This window comes from Palaemon carinicauda, chromosome 41 (genome assembly GCF_036898095.1).
Source record: "Palaemon carinicauda isolate YSFRI2023 chromosome 41, ASM3689809v2, whole genome shotgun sequence".
NCBI classification, from domain to species: Eukaryota; Metazoa; Arthropoda; class Malacostraca; order Decapoda; family Palaemonidae; genus Palaemon; species Palaemon carinicauda.
Window position 1 is genome coordinate 12,364,012 of NC_090765.1, and position 23,762 is coordinate 12,387,773.

Sequence of the window (23,762 nt, forward strand, 5' to 3'; positions counted from 1 at the left end):
TATATGTATGTATGTATGTATATATATATATATATATATATATATATATATATATATATATATATATATATATATAGATGTATGCATATATGTATATAATATTTATTTTATTTGTTCCTTTATTTATTTATTTATATTTATTTTATTTTATTTAAATGGCGTGGATATTTCCACATTCGTTATTACTGCCTGCTTAGATGATTGGGAGAAGGGATCACGGTTGGGAGGTATTTGCATTCAAAGCTATATATGAGAGTATAGGATGATCTCAGCCATCCCGAAGATGGTTTGAACCTTTTTGGCGAAACTATTCTCAAGGGTATGGTCATTGGAATCGGGAGGGATTCAATCCTTGGGGTGGGACTCTTGGCTTCTGGCCGGAAGCCCATCATTACAGATATGGGGAGGATGATTCCATATTTTCTTGGTCTCAGTCCTAACAGGTGGGTTTAGCTTACACCTGTGCCTTATATTTGTTTTAGTGCTATCCTTCGGATAGGGTATGAAGTGAACCATCTGAGAATTGTACTCTCATTGTGCTGATAGTGGAGAATGCAAATTTCCTTTCCAATGTATGATACTTTCTTAAAATTCTCAAGCAGGTAAACCAACAAAACAACCAACAAAAAACTAGAGAAAATCCCACCCTTGACTATGGACCCTTCAAACACTGAATCCCCATCCCCTGGATATGCTGCTCTCCTCCCCCCCCCTGGCACTGTTGACGACCTCTGATAATTTGAATAAGGAAAGTTCTGTTGATGACCTCGGAATGGGAAAGTACCATTCTACTGATATTCCAAAGTTGAGTAATTTGGGTAAGACGAGGAAACTTCGAATCATTTACGTTGCCCAAATTCCAATAGAGACAAACTATGATGATCTATATAAAGCATTTGAATGCTGTGGAAATAAGGATGAAACTTGAAGATGAAAAATGGAATTCATGGATATCTTACAGTAGGTATGGCGAAGCATTTAGTGCAATAAGTAACACTAATAATATTAAAATTGGTTGGGAAAAGACGCTGATTTAGTTATGCCTTCCCAGCGAAAGCCAAAACCTACTAATGTGGCTTGTAGCTGAAGCAAAAGGGGTTACAGGGAATTATTTAAAAATATGCATATTAATTCAGGAAAAGGTAGGAACTATTGCACTGGGTGATATATCTTGTTTTGGAAAAAATTGTTTCCTCATCCATACCAAATCAAGTACAGTACACAATCAGTAATACTGTCCAACATAAAAACAACTAATGATGATATCAAGTTATATGTCAATTTACCTAAATTTTAGCTACGGAAAGGAAGTAGTTTTTAACAGAGATCTGTATGAATTTACAGAGGATGAGATACTAGCCATGTGTCCAGTAAATGTATGGAAAGTTCACAAAGTCCCAGGTACATCAATGATAATCCTTACCTTCCAGGATCCTGATGTACCTTTCCATATTGTTATTGAAAACGAAATGATTAAAGTAAGACCATTCAAGCAGAAGCCACTGCTTTGCTTTGTTTTAAATTTGGGCACCCGTCTAAAGTTTGCAAAAATGAAAAAAATGTGCGATATTTGCTGCAAATCTTTCCATGGAGAATGTGCTCTTGTAGCCAGGTGTTTAAATTGCAACTCGAATCATAAATCCACAGACAAGAGCAGGCGAGCTGTATAAGTTGGAGGAAGGTGCCCTCAATAAATCTAATTTAGAAAATATAAGTGTGGGACATGCCAAAAGACTATTAAATAAATCAAATACCTATGCCAAGGCATTAAAATCAAACCCACCTAGTATTGTCAATAGCTCTAGAAAAAGAAATATTCCCTCTGATAAAATGCCAAATGACAAGGTAAGCATATTACCTCCTGAGGCTTTACCACGGTGTTTTAACACTAAGGCATTGCCCATTTCTGTACAGCCTTCATCCCCCATTACAAAAACTAATACAAACCTCTCTCATGCCATGTCCTTGCCGGATTTGATGGAGGTTCCATTTAAAACCAACTTACCTGATGCACCTGTCGTGGGAAAGGTACAAAAACCTGGAATCCCACCATATATTATTCGTAAAAGAAAGAGACCTCCATCTCTCTCACCCTTCTCCATTAGAAACATTAAAGTTATGACACCAAATAAATTTGATGTTTTGTCTGCTGATGTTTCTAATGAACCAGAAGATAAACTGAATAAATCAGAAATTCAAGTTGAGGGCCACCCTCCACCTCAACAAACACATCAAAAGGACACAAAGAAAAACACAAACGGGAAACCCAACATATCAAGACCATCTCTGAAGAAACCTACAGGTAATAATGTTACATTAAAAGTTGCTAATGGGAAGACCTCATCCAAGATGTCGTGCAGAAATAATCCATAGTTTTGTCCTCCATTTTGCAATGGAATTGTCAGGGTTTAAGGGCCAAATTGGAGGAACTTAAGTTCCTAATTCATGCACATTCCCCTGTAATTGTATGTCTACAGGAAAGTAAGCTTGATGCTGACACTCCTAATCCTTGAGAGTATGTTAGCTATAGAACACCATATAATCAACAAGCAGGGAGCCATGGGGGGAAGTCTCATGTATGTTCGTCAAGATATTCAAGCAGAAGCCACTGCTTTGCTTTGTTTTAAATTTGGGCACCCGTCTAAAGTTAGCAAAAATGAAAAAAATGTGCGAAATTTGCTGCAAATCTTTCCATGGAGAATGTGCTCTGGTTGTACAAATTGATATAAGGAGAAAATATACAATATGCTCTCTGTACTTACCTCCAAATGATAATGTTTTATATGATGGTTTAGTAGAGGTCATTCAACAACTCCCTCAACCTTTTCTCTTACTGGAGATATGAATGGTAGACATCCTTTATGGGGTGATGTTTTGGCAAACACAAGGGGCAATATTATCTAATCAATTGTGGAGAATGAGGATGTGGGACTCCTTAATATAGGAGAGCCCACGTACTTCCATATTCAGACAGGTACCTTGTCATGCATTGACCTTTCAATTGCAAGCTCCAACTGCCTTCTTGATTTTGATTGGAGGACATTAGATGATTGGCATACTAGTGATCATGCACCAATAATTATAAACACCAACAAGAGTCCGCCTTTACAAAGATCGCCACGATGGAATCTTGACAAAGCAGACTGGGTTAAATTTTCTGAGCTAAGTGAAATCGAAGGGAGAGCAGAACAGTTTGAAAGTATTGATGATGCCATAGACTTACTGAATGGAACTTTCCATACAGCTGGAATCAATTCGATTCCCAAAACCACAGGACTATTCAAAAGACGACCAGTCCCGTGGTGGTCTTCAGAATTAACAGCCTTGCACAGAGCCACCAGAAAATCTCTGACTAGATTGCGTAGACACCGTACGGATGAAAATTTGATAACATACAAAAAATGTAGAGCACAGTTCCGTCGTGCCATGAAAGAAGCCAGACGCCAATCTTGGGTGGCGTTTGTTTCCTCCATTAATTGTAGAACACCACCATCTTCTGTATTGAGGAAAAGAGAAGATTGCAGGCAAATTTACCCCAAACCCACCACCAGTGTTGAAAGTGAATGGTCAGTATGTGACTGAAGGAAATGAAGTTAGCAATGCCCTGGCTGACCATTTTTCAAATGTATCGTGCAAGAGTGTAGCAGCTCCTGTTCACCAGTACAGGAGCATTGAGGAAAAGAAAATTTTAAATTTTGCAACAGGAAGGGAAGAATCTTATAATTCTCCTTTTACTGAAAGAGAATTACGCACTGGCTACTTGTAACGATACAGCCCCTGGACCCGATGGAATTCCATATGCAATGATTAAACAAGTATATTTCAATACAAAGTTCTTTATTTTAAGCATTATTAATAGAATATGGTATGATCATAGATATCCATGTGTTTGGGAACTAGCCATTATTTTGGCCTTTTTAAAACCTGGTAAGGACAAGTTTTAGCAGCAAATCATGGGCCAATTCCATAGACATATAGTTTATGTAAAATCAAGAAGATGGTCAATGAAGACTGATGTGGTACCCTGAAAAGAAGAGTATTTTAACACCTATCCAGTATGGATTCAGAAAAATCCACTCAACGAATGATGTGTTGATAAGACTTGAGTCCTCTCTCTGTGAAGCCTTTGCTTCCAAACAGCACCATGTGGCAGTCTTTTTTTACCTTGAAAAGGCATATGATATTTCATAGAGATATGGTATACTTAAAACCATTCATGAATTGGGATTAAAAGGAGAGCTACCACTATTTATTCTGTCATTTCTTTCACATAGTTTTTCAAGTGAGAGTGGGGGAAACTATCAGAGAGTAAATGTCAGAATGGAGGAGTTCCTAAGGGAAGTGTGCGGAGTATAACCCTGTTTGCTCTAGCAATTAATTATCTTATGCTGGAGCTAGAATGGCATTGGTTGAAAGGCAATTACAACTCTCAATTGAGAAAATTATCCAGTGGCCCAGTATGAATTGATTTGAATTATCGACAAGTAAAACTACTATTGTCCATTTCTGTCATACCTGGGGAGTACATCCAGACCCGGATATATACATTAAAGGTCAACAGATCCCATGTGTAAGTGAAGCTAAATTTTTAGGTTTGATATTTGATTGTAGGCTTATATGGGTTTGTCACTTAAAAGCATTAAAAGCTAAATGTCTTGAGGCTTTGAATCTTTTGAAAGTATTGTCCCATATATCATGGGGGCCAGACCACAATACTATTTTAAAATTATACAAAGCTTTGATTTTTCAAAAATTAGTTATGGATGTGAAATATACTCCTCAGCCACCACAAAGCGATTAAAAATGTTAGATTCAATACATCATGCTGGTATTAGATTGTCCACAGGAGCGTTTAGAACTTCACCTATCACAAGTCTCCTTGTTGATGCTGGAGAATTACCTCCAACCTTTACCAAAAGTCTTTTATTGTTCGGTATTGGTTAAGGTCGCAAAGACTCCCTAATTCCTTAGCCTTTCAGACTGCAAGCCTAGTAAAGCACCCAACATAATTTGAGTTGCACCTAAAATCTCCTCAACCCTGCGGCTTTCGGGTGAAACAATTATTAAACAGTCTTGATATTATTAGATGTTAGGGGCTTCCATTTAAGCTATTATCAACGCCTCCATGGAAATTACCAGAGGTATCTTTTTGTAAATACTATATTGGAATAATGAAGAATATGACTGACTCAGAATCCAGGTCTCTTTTTATGGAACATGCTGTAGAGCATAGGGGATTGACTTTTACATATACTGATGGCTCCAAGTCTGATGTTGGCGTTGGATTTGGAGTACATAATAATGGTTTTACTTGAAGAGGTGCTCTTCCTCTAACAGCTTCCATATTTACTGCCGAAATGTATGGCATACTAACTGCTATTGAGAAAATAGCATTGGTAAAGGAGGGTAATTTTACCATTTTTAGTGAGGTAAGGAGTGTCCTTCAAGCTTTAGAAGTTTTTAATTCTAGCAACCCTCTAGTTTTAAAGATTTTAGAATGGTTTTTATTATTGGTCGGAGAGGTGCAATGGTTCGATTTTGTTGGGTTCCAGCACATGTAGGTGTGTCTGGGAATGAGAATGCAGATTTACTGGCGAAGAATGCTGCATCCGAGTTGCTACCAAGAAGGTATCCCATTCCCTGTAATGATTTCCTACCTAACATCAAGAATTGGTTTTGCAATAATTGGCTCCAGCACTGAGATAGTCTAGATGGTAATAAGATCAGAGAAGTAACAAATGTCGTATCTCATTGGAGGTATAACATGATGCCCCGAAAGTGGGAGACGTCTCTGTCATGTCCGCATTATTGACACAAGTTTTTTGTGAAGGGCCAACACCAACCGTTTTGTGACGACTGTTTAGTACCTTTAACTTCAACAAATGCCCCAATTATAATAACTTAAGAAATGGCTATCCGTTTGAGGCTCGAGGTAAGGATGCCAGGTTCATCCTTGCGAAGATTGTTGGACATAATGTGTCCTACCATGTGAGCGGAATTTTTAGATTTATTTCAGAAGCAGGTCTTCTGGAAACTATTTAACTTCTATAATTACGTCTTAACTTTTATGGTTTTAGTTGAATATTCTTTTATTTTTTTATATAAAATAAATATCGGCGTCAATGGCCTTAGATGTCAGGATGCCAGAAAACTTTAAATCAATCAATCAATCAACCACGGCAGAGAGATGTCGGCTTTGATGGGCGGACTAGGCGTTTGATTGTGAGTAAAGGCGTACCCCAGAGTCAAGTGGTCCATTCAAACGATGAAGGGAGTACCTTCTAAGAAGTGGCGAGAGTGATGGACAGCTAGACGTTCCACTAGTAATTCGCAGTTGAAGGTAGAGCACCTGGATTCTGCCTTAGGCAGTTTTCTACCGAATAAGGCCAATGGCTTGGGTGAGCCGTTCACCACCTGCTCAAGTACTGCACCAATAGCAACATCGCTGGCATCGGTGAAGAGAAGGAGAGGGGTATGTGGCACGGGAAAAGTGAGATCAGCAGCAGTTGATAGGGCATTCTTTTGTGTTGCAGAAGACTGCTTCTTGAAGGGTACCCCACTTCAGGTCTTCTGGCTTGTCTTTGAGTTAGGCATAGAGAGGGGGCAAGAGTAGTGATGATGGCTGGCAGGAAACAGTGATAATAGTTGATCATGCCGAAGAATTCTTGTAGTGCTTTGACGGTTAAAGGTGTGGGGAAGTTCTGAACGACTCCTACCTTCTTACGGAGGGGATGGACTCCTTCAGGAGTTATACAATGCCCCAAGAATGGTACTTCATTGGCGCCGAAGGTAAATTTATCGTACCAGACTATAAGACCGTTCTGTCGTAAGCCGTCAAGCACGATGCGTAGGTAATGGAGGTGTTACTCTTGGAGGAGGAGAACACAAGTATGTCATCCACGTAACATACACAGAAGATGAGGTCCCCTAAGATGCCATTCATAAGGTGTTGAAAAGTGGAACCAGCCTTATGAAGGCCAAAACATTACTCAAGAGGTCAAGCGTGGAGAAAACCTTAGCTTTGTGCAAATAGGAGATCACATCTGCGATCTTTGTGAGGAGATAGTGATCCGGTTCTGCCAGAGGATGTGGTACCAGACGCCTGAATCTGGTGAACACTAGGGGCTCCGTCGTCTAGATATGTTGATAAATACCATGTTTGGCGGGAACCGTAGAGTTTTGGCTAAGTTCAGGATAGAAAACTTCTGGGTGCGATATCAGTAGGTGGGCTTAGGCATCTGCGGGTGCGCTTATGTGGAGAGCGAGGTCAGAGGGACCGGGTTGAAGAGGTGTTGGCAAGTAAGAGTTTGTGTTAAGTAACTGTCGATGAGCATCATTAACCAGGAGGTGGAAATGTGAGAGGAAATCTGCACTGAGAATTGACAATGTGATGTCAGCAACAAGAAACTTCCAATTATATTAGGCGCTTCCAAACGGTAATGTGAGGGTTTGTAACCATGGGTGGGTATCACAGATTGGTTGGTGGCTACCAGATAGACGTCGGCAGACTTGGACAGACTATGTCGTGTCCTGAAGAGTGGCCTTGGTAGAAGAGAATGGCAAGTCCCCGTGTCTACCAAAAATCCCATGCCCGTATCTCCATCATGTAAAAAGAAAAGATTAGTGACAAGGGAGGCCACCACCACAAGCGATAGCATACTTACACGTTTTCATTTTGGTCACTGACAACCATTCACACATTTCTTTGCAGCAGCCCTGAATTTGGAGTGGTAGTAGCATAACTGCAGCCGATGGCTGTCAGTAAGTGACTGAAGAGGTCGTTGTTTTGGGTGTTAGTGAGTGTTGGTTAGTGGATGACTTTGTCACTGCCCCGGCACATCACAGGGTAGGCATCTGTGTCTTACCCCATTCTAATCAACTTCAGTCGATATTGAATAGTTGTCCTCTTTGTCAGGAGTGGACGCATTGATGGAGGCCTTGAATGTGGTGAAGTTGCTGTCCATAAGGTTGTTGACTTTGGTCATCAGGTCCCTCATGGGCAAAATATTGACATTGGGTATGTCAGCCTGTTCCCAAAGGGCACTAAGTAGGTTCACCTAATGGAGATATTCGTCTGCAGCAGTTTGCAGGCGAGTAATACAGGTCATTTCCCTGAGGGTGAGCGAAGCCTTTTTGTCCCCTAATGGTTGTTGAGAGAGCTGAAAATGCTTGGCCATACAGGCAGCTGGGGGTGGTGAATACTGCTCGAGGAGATCTGTTTTGAGGGCGTTGTATGCTGTTGGGGTGTCCCCTTGCTCACAAATCAGTCAGAGATTTCTTGGAAAATGTCCTCAGGATCGCCTCGAGAACATAAGTGTGATTTGGTGCTTGAGCGAGTCATGCCCTTGATGCTGAATGGTACCTCTGTGTGCTGAACCCACACGAATGCTTCTGTACTAGTGAAGGGCGGTAGTTTCATGGGAGTGGCATTGATAGGAGAGTTTAGGAGAGTCAGGGTCGGAGGGAGGCATCAGCAGATAGTGTCTTGGCAGTGATGGGGGAAAGCTGGAGGGAGCTGGTCACTCCTGGGTCACCAATATGAGAGTGAGCCATGAGGTAACTGAGAGGTAAGGTGACTGCAAGTAACCAACTTTATTTCAAAAGACAGCAAGCTTATACACAAGTGTTTCAGAGCAAGAGGGTCACACAAATTAAAACAACAATTCATGAAAAGACAGGCTTAAACAGGTTCTGTTAATAGTTAGGTGTAGATTGAGATATACAATATAAATGAAAATACCGATACAGTATACGAGCATGTATAAAACTCATGCGGTATAGTGTAGGAGATTTTTATACTCAAAATGTACGAGGGAAGTAAATCAGGAAACGAAGGGATGGGAAGAATCATGTTAAGTAAACTGGGCAGGTCTCAAAGAAGTAGAGTATTAGCTACTTTTGGGACACACTGGAATTTGCAATTGGGATTTACAGAGCAATACGAGAAAATTGAATTCCACTCGGGTAAAGTTCGCCGAGTGATAGTTAACCTACTGTTCAGAAGACGGCACGACACATTCCGACCAGACATGTAATGTGATGATAAGTGATAAGAAACAGTTCATCAGAAAAGCAGTGAGATGAACACCCTTATGGCCACCTAAGAACTCATGGAAAAGGACAGTAGATGATCTACAGTATGTATGATGGGAGTTCAAGCAGGAGGTGCAAGTGACTCACGAGAGCGGGAAATAACTTTTCCTTCTAACTTCATAAATGGAATAGTAAGTGTAAAATCTTTAATGATGATGGTGCTTCATTAATACCAGAAAACACTGGTCCATGGGCATTATCTGGGCGGAATTCCTGTGACCCAGTCATTTTCCAATAAATTTTAAGTGCGGGTAATATAGTGGAATTTAAGAAGGAACAATTTGAGTTCTGAAAATAATTTCTAAGACATCCCAATTGAAACTTTATAAGAATTTAACTTAGTCTCAAGTTGAAGTTAGAAAGTGAATACGGTTTACTTATTGTTGGCTCAAAAACTGACTTTTAATGAGGTAATTAAATCCAGAAGGGCTTCAGTTAAATCCTAGGCAAAATTATCAGTCGGCTTCTAGGAAGAAGACCATGCAGTGTTTGAATGGGAATAAAAAAAATTACTAAGGACATGATTTTTACCTAACCACCTAGTGTAAAAAATATATAAGTAATTTTTCATCATCGTTACATTGATTTGTAATTATTCCAAAATAAGTTATTTTACTTTTTTATCGGCAAACCTCAGACATTTTACAAAATATTACTGTTGTCTTGTTTTGTCAGATTTTCTACTAGATTTAACATACTCTCATATGTTAATAGTTATATTACAGCGAACATGCTCTTATACGAAGAAAAAATATAGTTTGTCAAAAGTTGAAACGGTTATTCTTTCTGGAATGTTAGTTCAATTGCTAAATAGCTGCCATGAGTGTACACAGCTTATTTTGGTATATTCTTTCTTTTCTAAGATTTTTTTTTTTTTTATCATAACATTTCGCCTTTGTTATACCAGTTGGAGTGTACTTTTTCCATTTCCATGATCGAACTTAGTCTAGGCAAAGTCCATTTTTTTCTTTGCTGGTCCTATCTTTCACCCACCTTTCTTACCAGCGAAAAATGTTGAAGAGGATATCTGATTTCGTTCTGATAATGAAAGCATTCCTTTTGGTTCCTTATTTTAAGTAGAACAAGTAAATCATAAACAATGTGGCTCATTGATGGATAGAAATATAATTTAGTTTATTCTTACACACTTGCAAGTTACCGTTGTACTTTGCTGGAAATTTTTATATTTTACACAATTAAAATGGAAACAGTGATTTATAAACATTTATTGCTGCCATATATGTTCGTACTCATAATGATTACATTTTTATCAAAACCCAGCCGTTTGTGAATGTATAGAGAATGAAATCCAAATTCATAAGCATAATTGGATCTAATGCTGTAATTTCTTAGTTTCTTGATATTTAATTCAAGAAAATAAAATGAATAGGCTCCTTTTTATCTTTACTCAACTGTATCTTAGTACACTTGCAATTAACTGAAGTGCCCCCTTATTCATGTCATGACATCAGGAAGGATTTTTTATGTACGTGCATTGTGTAACGTGTTTGTGGAAAAGTTGTCTTTCAGTCTGCGATTCCTTATAAGAAAACCAAAAATAGACCATACTTTCCATTCCCTGCTGATATTGATAAACTTGTGCTCCTGTAAGAAGCAAATCTAGATTATTCTGCATATTGTGATAAGACATGCAGGGGGCTTTGCTCTCTAATGTAGTGTCCGGTGACTTTTCTAGTTGTAGAACTAATGCAATGGTAAACACAACTGAGAGTGGTATAATTTTCTCTTTTTTTTCAACATGAGTATTCCATTATAAGACTAGATATTTAACCATGTGAATATTTTCAACCTTGTTTTCTTTACATTTTTGTCAATGATCCACTCATTATTAGAAGGATATTTTTTTTTTATCATTTTTCTTTATCAAATATTTCATTTCATAATTTTCTTGTAGTATCTTTTCATAACTTCACATTGTCCTCTATCATCTAGTAATTCAATTCTAATAAAACAAACAAGTAATCTTACCTGAAGTACACATTGCTTGTTGGGTCTGCTTGCCCAGAACCTAGCCCAGTTAACATAGTACTCCCTGAGCCAGTTAGCTGTTGGTTAGTTAGGATCAGGGTCATTAACCTGATAGAAATTCTGTGTGGTATATTCAGCTGCAGCCTATAACAACAATGGTTAACTTATGAAATCCAAAAAACTATGAGCAGTGTTACACTGATGATGATGTCTTGGACATCACCGTTGTTGACCTGAAATTGACTTACCTGCTCCTACGTGTAGACAAAAACTTATGGAAATATTACTATTAGCAAATATTGTCTAACGACATGGTTTGAATGTAATTGAGCACCACTTATCAAGGCCATAGTCCTTAAGACAGTCTTGGAGAAGATTCTGAAAGTGAAGTCCAGTACCAACTGTTATATAAACTATATTAGTCGATGAAACAGTGGGGACTGCAGAAGAGGTTATGGAACATCTGGAAAGATCTGGGCTAGCGCAAAACCCTCAGAGGCTTTGAAAGGAAAAGCTGCTTTGGGACTGAAACTGAATAGTGACAAAGCTCTTTTTTCATGGGGGAACGAAGTCCTGAAAGTTCATGACGGTCTTAGCTGAGGGGGCTGTTCTTGGTATGCAGGAGACGGGTGAGTCACTAACCTATTACTGGATGACTTAGGAGAGCATTTAGGCATATGAAGAGAAGAGTGGGAAGAGTGAAATAGAAGGTCAAAGTTGAGGAAAGAAAGATGGGGATGATTGGTGAGGTAGTGGAGAGGATCATGTAGGAGGATCACATAAGAGGGAAGTGGTATGTGCTAAAAGGGGTAGTGTGGTGCGATGCTGGTAGTCTGCAGATGGGATTAGTGCTTGGAAGTTGGGCACAAATTTAGAGGATACTGCATGGTTGAGGAAGGAGGATGGTTGTGGTCCTATTAATGTGGTAGATTTGGATGTACCTCAGAAGAGTGTCAACATAGACTTGAAATGGGGACTACATGAACTTTTTTAAACCAGTTGAGCTGCAGTGTTTAATTGGATGTAGTTGGTGACCCTAGCTGAAAAGAGAGAGTTCATATGAAGTGGCCATTGGAGATGATCATAAACATTTATTCAGGATCCTGGGAGAGTGATTTAAAGAATTTTCATTGATGCCATGTGTGCTATTTGTAGCCTTGGAAAAAGATAAGACAGATGTGCTGACCATTGTAAAGAAAGTCTGGTTATGGGATCCAGAGGAATCCACAGGGAAAGCCAATAGTTATGTGGTGCAAGAGCACCAGCTCTACTTGTTGTGCATTATATGCATCATAGAAGGCTGGATAGGGTCCTCTTTTGGCCAAGAATATCATCCCTGACATCAAAAGGATAACTCTGCAGTAAGTGGTCAATGGTTGTAACATGTAATTCAATCAACTGGGTAAATATGGCTGATACGTTTGGAGATACTTCAGTAGAAGCCAGCAGGAAAACTAGCAATAAATGTAACACATTAATGGTGAGGTTGTCTTTCTCCATGATTGATTGTGGGCCAGTCAGAGTGGAAAGCTGGCCAGAGCTGTGGTCAGAGACAGGTATTGAAATTTCATATGTGTCAAATGGGCTGTTTCTATAGAGGGTTCCTGTGGATGAGGCATAGATGAACAGCAGCACTGCCTTTCATTTGGAAGCTCACACGATCTTCAACCGGTGGAATGTCAAGTGGTTCTTCAAGGCAACGTATAGACAGGTGGAGTGGAATCGTTTAGAGGTATATTAAAATGATCAAGTCCATTGCTGAGAGAGGTCAGAAAATATTATATCAGATTGGAGCCGGATGAGGGATCTGTCCCTCAATGGTCAGTGTTCTGGCACCAGGAGCGATATCCTAATTTAGTACTGTATATCACTGATGGGCATTGGGCAGATGAACAGCAGCACTGCCTTTCATTTGGAAGCTTACAAGGAGATCTTCAACCGGTGGAATGTCAAATGGTTCTTCAGGGCACCGTATAGACAGAGTGGAGTGGAATCGTTTAGAGGTATATTAAAGTGATCAAGTCCATTGCTGAGAGAGGTCAGAAAATATTATGTCAGATTGGAGCCGGATGAGGGATCTGTGCTTCAAAGGTCAGTGTTCTGGCACCAGGAGCGATATCCTAATTTAGTACTGTATATCACTGACGGGCATTGGGCAGAAGTAGGAGCCTGTTGCTTAGGGTTGGAAACAATGTATGCTGAAACCACCAAATACACGATGCACTACGCAATTAGGAAGATATAGATTGATGGATGTTCACTCTCATAATAATACCTCTGTAGATGGAGTTTGGATTACCACATGTCCTAGGTGTTCAAAATATGTACCGGTCAAAAGATGAGCTGGAGGATGGAGATGCTGAAGAGGGTGTGGTGGTATGGCTGCTTGTATGGTTGGAAGATTACGAAATGGACATAGCCTATAGTGGTGTGTTAGGCTCAAATGAGTGGTTGCTGATTAAGCATTGGTATTACGGGTAATGTATGTGATGTGAGTTAAGGTAGAGTTATAAATGGGAAGGGTATTGAGTGAATAGGGGAGAAAATATCGTGAGAGATGATCATCTTGACTAAGCTTTGGCCAGATATTTGGCATTGAGGATAGCCTTTAGTGACTGCTGGCATGTAAAATAGCCTTTTGTGATTACTGGCATGTAGGATAATTCTAGTTAGTAAGAACTTATGAGAATTGTTGCACCCCATCAATTAAGTGGGTGAGAGGAATTATAGTGTAAATTTCTTATGTAAGGCTGTTAGCAGTAGTTAAGGTAGCATATCTTAAGTCGACAGGTAGTCATTTCTGCCAGGCACAAGGGGCCATGAGTTATTAAGCCTGGTGTTGTGCTCGTCTTATCAGTTCTCTAGAACTATAAAGCTGAAAAGGTAATTCTGTAAACTGCATTTTGCTTATGCTAATTCAAGCCTAGGTAGGTGGGTCGACTTCAACTGTCAGAAATACTGCACATGATTTATTACCTTTTCTCCGCTGAGGTGACAGTCTTTCCTGCAAAATTAATTAATTTACAGCTATGCTATTGAATGAGCTCAATGTAGTGCTTAATATTCAATTCTGAAACCAAGCTTGGTAAAATAGCAAAATCGTTTTCCTCCTTTGTAATACAAAATGGAACTGTGAACAAGGAAGGTATAGAATATGTAAACCTACCATGGTATATAGGGTATGTATTTTTATGTTACAGGCTTTTATAGCTTGAGAAATGTAAGTGCTTTGATAACTGTGAGAATTGTAGAGTCTGGTGTATTAAGTGAAAGTGCTTTCACGTTGAATGTTCAGGCATTTAAATGTTGGGGATAAATGAAATAACATTGATCTGTTTTTATTGCTGTTTTTATTTATTTTTAGTCAACAGTTATACATGCGTATACATATGTATATACATGTATACATATAAATATAATTGTATATATTTGTGGATATGTACTGCATATATTTGTATATCCATTACATATTATATATATACTGTTTACATATATATTGTATATGTATACACAAACATGAAGAAACTCATATATCTTTATATGTATGTATGTATATATTTAGATTCCTTTACATCATAAGCAATCAGGTATAGTGTAAATCCTTACCAAGTGATTCATATTTTTTTTTCAAAATAAGAGTATAAACTGGTGTAATACATAAGGAATCTTTCATTTCTTTGTCATTATTTCTAAATGAAACATTAAAATATAATATTTTCTTAATTTTTGTACATAACTATTTTCTGTATTGTTTTACTTTCCCGTAAATAGTCATATATGTCATTTATTATTCTTTAATTCATAAAAACTTAAGAGTAAGTAAAAGTATCGAAGGTAAGAATGAGATGAAAACTAGACCATCCCGAATTTCCTACATTTATCTTTTTTCTTGAATTTTAGATTTATTTTTGAGGGTATCCTGGTAGATTTTGGATTTCTACCGTGAACGTGCATTAATTGGTACCATTCGATTCACTGTGTCAGATAAGTGGTTACAGCCAGAGTAGTAAGTCATTTAGAAGAGTCATTACTAGGTTTACAAGTGACAAGATGTATTGGAAAAAAAAATAACTTTAAACAGTCTTGATTTAATAAGTACAAAAGATAGCTTTCACTCTCTACCTTCGTAAACATAATGGACTATTTACACCATTGACCAAATAAGTAGGTTTACAGTAATTATTCTAATTTATATGGAATATTCACACAACATTTAAAGGAAGTGAGCAACAAAAGAATGTTTTTTTTTATAAGTAACCATTACATTAAGAAACAAACAAGTATAATAATGACTCGGGTTGATGAAATTTTATCAACTGATACAGTATGAGGTAATTGTGTAGTTGTAAACAGGATAATTGATAAAAGGAGTATACACAGAGAGGTCTAAGATGAAAACATTTACCTATTTCCTAATTAACCAGTTCATAACATTTACCTATTTCCTATTTAACCAGTTCAAAACATTTATCTATTTCCTATTTAGTCAATTCATAACATTTACCTATTTCCTATTTAACCAGTTTCAATTTACCTTCAATATGAATGAACTGAAGCTTGCTTTGATATGCAAGACACCTTCTCAGCTGTATATGACAAACTTATCTTACACTGAATGATTTTACTCAACTCACCATTTACCAAGTTGAGTCTTTTGTTCTTTTGCCTTTATTTCTTTGTAGAATATTTTCTTATTTGAGAGGTTTAAATTTATTAGGTCATTTCCTAAGCCATAGGCTAGTTCAGCAGTCTATCATCCAGCTTTGTAACATAGAGTATTTTAGCAAGCATATTCAATTTGACTTCGTTCTCTGCAAATTAGTAGGTAAGTCCTCTTCCAGTACTTCACTTTTTTCCCTTGACCTGTTTAGACTTGACATAACTGAAGGCTAGTACTTTTTTATCTTGTAAGACTTAGGGCTGTGATGTTGAACATTGTAAAAAGGTGGACCCTTAGCACGTGATAATTCTTTGTCTTATCCATAACTCACATGGCACAGTGACACAAACAGTATCAGATAATTGAACGTTTTTGAAAGTACAGTGAACGAGTTGCGTCCTTAGCAGCTTGAACTGTTTTACTGACTGTTAGGTAACTACATTTGCTAAGCAGACAAAGATCTGGATTTCGCTTAGCCAAGCATGCCTTAATGAGTGTAGCCTGAATAACAAAGTGAGTCCCTGTTTGGAGATGGATCCCCAGTTAGAGATATACAGCTAAGTGATACAGATCTAATTATCAGTAAGGCAACACAAGTGTCTCAGACACAACTACAAGCCTTTGCAAAGTAGAATGAGGAGAGTGAACTGCGCAGAAAGAGCGGAAATCAGGTGGATATAGTTATTCACACATTAGGTGCCCAATTCCAGATCACAGAGTGAGACTAGAAGCCATAGCATAGCCAAGTTTCTGGTACTTGAAAGGTAGAACAGTGTCAAGGGTAATCTACTCTAAGGTGAGTCTATAGTGGTATTTAAACAAACGGGGCTGCTTCTCTTTCCTAAGCAGCATTCAGGAAATTAGGCTCTAAGAACTAAAATGTTCGAAAATGTCTGTGTATTTATCGATTTTTCTTGCAGAGATCGACGAGCGTATATTATTATTACCATTATGCACATACATGCCCTGAGTCTCTCATGTATATATATATATATATATATATATATATATATATATATATATATATATATATATATATATATATATATATATATATATATAAATGCTTTCATCCTCATGCATACACATACACACGCTTTCAGCTTTGACACAACACAAGTGCACATTCACACCATCAAAATCACAACTACCAGAACTTGAATAGAAAGCATTAGATTTAAAGGTAAATTAGAGTACAGCCACATAGATACATGTGCACATAAATGTGCATCAATGTAATTACTATACTAACCTGATGTGGTGTGATGTGCACATGACTTTAGCGGCCACACATATCTTAAGCGCATACGCACAAGCAACCAAACACAAGCGTAGTTAATTTTAAAAGGCTTTCTTTTTATTACACATATAACAATAGAATTCCGCCGTACCTATTTTTTCCTCTAGGATTTATATATGACATAACAATTAATCATGCATAATGTATCGACAGTGCACGATATGTAGTTGCACTAACCATACAGGCCAAACCAAAAAGGTTTTGCTAAACTCCTACTTTCCATATTCAGAAAAAAACAGCTTTGTTTCAAAGACACTTATACTAAAACCACCTGTCACAAAGCCTAAAGCTATATGTTATGATGATTCTTAACCAAGAGTATCACTAATCAGTGTAGACGTTATAGCTGGAGAGAGAAGGTTGCATCTGAATATCATCTATGGCTATTAATTTTTCCAGTGGAACCAAAGACAGCTCTCCTTGAGGTTCAATGGTAGTAGGAAGAGCTGCATAGTCATCACGGATAATCTTCTTTCTCTTCTCTGGTTTATCTGGTTTACCAGTACGTTTGAAGACATAGGATAAACTCTGGGCCCGTTTGAGGAATTTCATAGGTGGTTTCTTCCTTGGTGGACCTGGAAGTTTTGCATCTTCTTTAGCGGGTGAAGGAGTTGCTTCTACGGGAGTCATTGGTGTTGTAGGTTCCTTTCGTTCCTCACTGGATGGAGTGGGTGTTCGACTGTTGCTCAAACTGTTGTCTGGTGTGGCTTCTCCTTCCTCACTTATGTGCCCTTTTGAATCATCTGAATACCTCAAAACGCTTGATGGGTTTGATACACATTCAGCAGAACGCGCTGCTAATTGGTTATAACTGTATTCTGGTTTCTCCAGCAATCTTGATCGAATTTTTACCTGTCCTGTGATTCTTTCATTATCGGGAGAGAATCTAAAGAGTCTGGTTTTGTTATCAAGAGAAGCTGGGGCTGAAAGTAAGGGCAAACTGTCAAATGGTTTAGATATCAGGTCCTCTTCTGAATCATTTGATTCAGCACTTTCTTGATTCAAGATCCTATTGATTCTTGTTGTGCGATGTCGTACTCTCTCACAAGCGGAAATGCTCCTTCCTAGCTTCACAATTGGGCGAGCTTTAGCTCCTTCAAAGCTCTCAACTTCACGGTACTTCATTTCAGCTTCCTTCTTCTCATCCAAGTCGACTCCTGCCTCGGTAGAACTCTCTGTTTGTAAGACTCTAGCCTCATTGTCAATGTCTGTTGACGACAGAACTTCATCTTCATCAATGGTTTCTGCTGGAGAAGTCTTTGAAGATCTCCTTCTGCAATACATAATGTCCGTCTGGGCACTTCGGTCCACATATTCTGTCGACGTTAATGAATGCCCAAACAAGTACCTGCTGGAGTTGAGATAGACATTGATTAAACCTGCCAAATCTTAATCCACTCAAGAATCAGAAAGGAGGTACCCAAGAGCAGTAGAAGCCTGCAGGGCATGCGGAAAAATCTTGGTGGAAATTAAAATAACACAAATATCCATCCTCTCTGAAAGCATATTTATATCCTAGATGAGAGGTGTATAATGTTACGAATTACAGAAATAGCACTAATTTTGTTCAAAAATATCTATAACATGAATTAGTTTTTGTAAATCAGAATTTTTATAGGTAGTAATTGCCATAATGAACAACTTTAGCGAGTATTTTTTTATTTACTGCTTTCTTTTACATTTTTACCCAAGAAATCCATATAATAAAATTAATACTAATGCAGTTTTTCATAGATATATAAGAATGTGTACTGAGAGGTTGGTATTATTTTCATAGATAGTAAATGCCAATGCAATGAATTATTTTCTATGAAATTAGTTTTGTTAGTAAATCAGGGACTATATAAAATATAATAGAAGACAAGCATGTTCGTCAGGCAGAGTTTAAGCCGTCGAAATATGTATGTTGATTATATTGGTTTTGTAAACTTTATTTTTAGTTTTGGATAAAAAATGTTAGTTATCTAATTATTTGCAAAAATACTCTCATTTTAAAAACTTGGAATATCTCAGGAAACATACTTTTGATATATTCGTAAATATAATTCACAGTTCATGTTACTGTGGAATACTGCAATATAGTTTAGTTATTCCCAGTCGTAAGTTTACACAGCATTTATGTTTCGTAAAGATCAATAACCATTTTATTTCTATTAATCTCATGCATGGTTTAAAAAAAAAAAAAAATAAGAAAAACCTTTGCCAAAGCTATTTCATAACCACAACCGAAGAAGGATTATTTGTGTAGCACAGAAGAGAGATTTTGTTTTATTGTTGAAATCATTCCTCTAAAAAAATAGCAGCATGAAATTGAGGTACTTTTCCCTCTTTTCTTCAAGACGAACGAGCGTATATATGTTCAAAAAGATTAAATTGGCCTATAATTTATGCAGGCTTTTTGTTTATTTATTTATTTATTATTATTATTATTTTTCTATATCGTTAGTTCAATGGATCAGATACATGGATATATCTTCACTATGGGGTCATATGAGGAAGGTATACCACTTTTTAAAAGAACCTATAGTTATACTTTTTTTTTTTCTTAAGAAAGTGGCCGCGGGGGCATAAAACAATTAGAATAGCGCCAACGTTATCCCTGCGTGTCGTAAGAGGCGACTAAAAGGGACGGGACGAGGGGGCTGGGAACCCCCTCTCCTGAATTGAAATTCCTGTGAGACATCATCAAAGAGATGGAGCTGGGGGGAGAGTGACTGCTCCTCGCACTCTAGTTTTGGGGTGTTTGAATGTGCGTGGATGTAGTACGATAGAGAGTAAAAGATGTGAGATCGGAAGTATGTTTAGAAGTAAAAGGATGGATGTATTGGCCTTGTGTGAGACAAAGATGAAAGGAAAGGGTGAAGTGATGTTTGGTGAAATGTCTGGTAGAGTGTATGGGATTGAAAGGGGAACAGCGAGAGAGGGTGTGGCTTTATTGCTGAGTGAATGGATGACAGGTAAAGTAGTGGAATGGAAGGAGATATCATCTAGGTTAATGTGGGTAAGGGTTAGGTTGGGTAGGGAATGTTGGGCGTTTGTCAGTGCGTATGGGCCAGGTAGTGAGAAAAGTGAAGAAGAGCGGAATGAGTTCTGGAATGAATTAACTAGGTGTGTAAAAGGACTGGGTAGAAGGAATTATGTAGTTGTTATGGGTGACTTAAATGCTAGAGTGGGCGCTGGAGAGGTAGAAGGTGTCATTGGGAAGTATGGCGTACCAGGTGAAAATGAGAGTGGTGAGAGACTGTTAGATATGTGTGTTGAACAAGAGATGGTAATAAGTGCTAGCTTTTTTAAAAAGAAAGATAAAAATAAGTATACATGGGTAAGAGTGGCAAATGGAAGAGTAGTAGAAAGGGCATTAATGGATTATGTGTTGATAACTAAAAGAATGTTTGGAAGATTGAAAGACGTGCACGTGTTTAGGGGTATGGCTAACGGTATGTCTGATCATTTTTTGGTGGAAGGAAAATTAGTTGTAGCAAAAGAGTGGGGGAATAGAGTAGGTGGATGTAAAAGGGAGCTAGTGAGGGTTGAAGAGCTAATAAAACCGGGGGTAAAAAGTAAATATCAGGAAAGGTTGAAAATGGCATATGACGAGGTGAGAGTAAGAGAAACTGGTAATTTAGAGGAGGAGTGGAAGTTAGCAAAAGAAAATTTTGTTGGGATTGCAAGTGATGTATGTGGCAAGAAGGTTGTTGGAGGCAGCATGAGGAAGGGCAGTGAATGGTGGAATGAAGGAGTGAAAGTAAAAGTGGAAGAGAAAAAAAGGGCTTTTGAAGAATGGCTGCAGAGTAATAGTATAGAGAAGTATGAAAAATATAGAGAGAAAAAGGTGGAAGTAAAGCGCAAGGTACGTGAGGCAAAGAGGGCAGCTGACCTGAGGTGGGGTCAGGGACTGGGTCAGTCATATGAAGAGAATAAGAAGAAGTTTTGGAAAGAAGTGAAGAGAGTAAGGAAGGCCGGCGCAAGAATTGAAGAGACAGTGAAAGATGGAAACGGAAGGTTGTTAAAAGGAGAGGAGGCAAGGAAAAGGTGGGCGGAATATTTTGAAAGTTTGCTGAATGTTGAGGATGATAGGGAGGCAGATATAATTGCTGTTCCAGGTGTTGAGGTGCCAGTGATGGGAGATGAGAATGCGAGAGAGATTACAATAGAGGAAGTGAGGAGAGCACTAGATGAAACGAGAGTAGGAAAAGCATCTGGTATGGATGGTGTGAAAGCTGAGATATTGAAGGAAGGGGGTGTGACTGTACTTGAATGGTTGGTGAGATTGTTTAATGTGTGTTTTGTGTTGTCAATGGTACCAGTAGATTGGGTCTGTGCATGTATTGTACCACTATATAAGGGTAAGGGAGATGTGCATGAGTGTTGTAATTCAAGAGGTATTAGTTTGTTGAGTGTAGTTGGAAAAGTGTATGGTAGAGTACTGATTAATAGGATTAAGGATAAAACAGAGAATGCAATCTTAGAAGTACAGGGTGGTTTTAGAAGAGGTAGGGGTTGTATGAATCAGATTTTTACAGTTAGGCAGATATGCGAGAAATATTTAGCAAAAGGTAAGGAGGTGTATGTTGCGTTTATGGATCTGGAGAAAGCATATGATAGAGTTGATAGGGAAGCAATGTGGAATGTGATGAGGTTATATGGAGTTGGTGGAAGGTTGTTGCAAGCAGTGAAAAGTTTCTACAAAGGTAGTAAAGCATGTGTTAGAATAGGAAATGAAGTGAGCGATTGGTTTCCGGTGAGAGTGGGGCTGAGACAGGGATGTGTGATGTCGCCGTGGTTGTTTAACTTGTATGTTGATGGAGTGGTGAGAGAGGTGAATGCTCGAGTGCTTGGACGAGGATTAAAACTGGTAGGCGAGAATGATCATGAATGGGAGGTAAATCAGTTGTTGTTTGCGGATGATACTGTACTGGTAGCAGACACAGAAGAGAAGCTTGACCGACTAGTGACAGAATTTGGAAGGGTGTGTGAGAGAAGGAAGTTGAGAGTTAATGTGGGTAAGAGTAAGGTTATGAGATGTACGAGAAGGGAAGGTGGTGCAAGGTTGAATGTCATGTTGAATGGAGAGTTACTTGAGGAGGTGGATCAGTTTAAGTACTTGGGGTCTGTTGTTGCAGCAAATGGTGGAGTGGAAGCAGATGTACGTCAGAGAGTCAATGAAGGTTGCAAAGTGTTGGGGGCAGTTAAGGGAGTAGTAAAAAATAGAGGGTTGGGCATGAATGTAAAGAGAGTTCTATATGAGAAAGTGATTGTACCAACTGTGATGTATGGATCGGAGTTGTGGGGAATGAAAGTGATGGAGAGACAGAAATTGAATGTGTTTGAGATGAAGTGTCTGAGGAGTATGGCTGGTGTATCTCGAGTTGATAGGGTTAGGAACGAAGTGGTGAGGGTGAGAACGGGTGTAAGAAATGAGTTAGCGGCTAGAGTGGATATGAATGTGTTGAGGTGGTTTGGCCATGTTGAGAGAATGGAAAATGGCTGTCTGCTAAAGAAGGTGATGAATGCAAGAGTTGATGGGAGAAGTACAAGAGGAAGGCCAAGGTTTGGGTGGATGGATGGTGTGAAGAAGCTCTGGGTGATAGGAGGATAGATGTGAGAGAGGCAAGAGAGCGTGCTAGAAATAGGAATGAATGGCGAGCGATTGTGACGCAGTTCCGGTAGGCCCTGCTGCTTCCTCCGGTGCCTTAGATGACCGCGGAGGTAGCAGCAATAGGGGACTCAGCAGTATGAAGCTTCATCTGTGGTGGAAATGTGGGAGGTTGGGCTGTGGCACCCTAGCAGTACCAGCTGAACTCGGCTGAGTCCCTGGTTAGGCTGGAGGAACGTAGAGAGTAGAGGTCCCCTTTTTTGTTTTGTTTCTTGTTGATGTCGGCTACCCCCCAAAATTGGGGGAAGTGCCTTTGGTATATGTAAGAAAGAAAATCTGTTACTTTTTAACAGACTGCTTTTAGCAAGAATCGATGACTTTAACTTGTTAAATACGTATGTGTAAGACTCTGAAATCTAGAATTTTAATAAAAGGTGACTCATGTTTGTGATGGAGTATGTTTAGAAATAATACTTTTTTTTAACTTTTAAGATCTTTTCAGGCGTAAAATAAGAGTACGTTTTGAAAGAATCTGTATCTTGAAAGTTTATTAAATCTCCGTTAATATAACAACCCTGATATTTCAAGACTGACCTTTGAAAGGAAGTTTTGAACTGAAGCCATAGTCTGCAGTTTGATGAGTTCTACACCCTTGTTCATTTATTTTCCTAATTACCTCCGCCAACGAAGTTGGGAGGTTATGTTTTACCCCCTGTTTTGAGTCTGCTTATTTGTGAACAGCTTCTTGGCCACAATTTTGATCGTAGAGTAATGTAACTTGCAAGGATCAACTGTTATATAAGCTGGAAATGATTAAATTTCGAGAGGTCAAGGTCTAAAGTCAAGGTCACGGTCAAGCAGACTGTCCAATTCTCGTAATCAGCCAGAAGTTGGGACATCGTTGTCACAGACTTCAAACTTGGTTCATATTTGAGTGTATGAAAATCCAAGCCAATTAATACTTAAGGTCAAAGGTCAAGGTCAAGGTGGAGCAAAAGGTCGAGAAATAAGCTGCCGTGGCTGAGGTCTGCGCTCTATTGTGTGCCCTTCTAGTTTAAAATGGAAATAAAACATATATAAGCAATACAGCCAACCAAATGAAGTCTGTTTATTTATTGTTGGAT

General features: G+C 38.5%; 2 protein-coding genes across 3 annotated transcripts in view; one reads left to right on the forward strand and one right to left on the reverse strand.

Moving 5' to 3' along the window:
* Nucleotides 1–23,762, forward strand: part of Ppox (protoporphyrinogen oxidase) — a 948,609-nt gene that overhangs the window by 328,521 nt on the left and 596,326 nt on the right. The gene's annotated exons all lie outside the window — the stretch shown is intronic.
* Nucleotides 14,575–23,762, reverse strand: part of LOC137632195 (anoctamin-10-like) — a 401,601-nt gene continuing 392,413 nt past the window's right edge. The window contains 1 exon segment of the mRNA XM_068364080.1: nucleotides 14,575–18,393. Within this exon segment, the coding sequence (XP_068220181.1) occupies nucleotides 17,367–18,393 (1,027 nt within the window). The 3' untranslated portion in view covers nucleotides 14,575–17,366.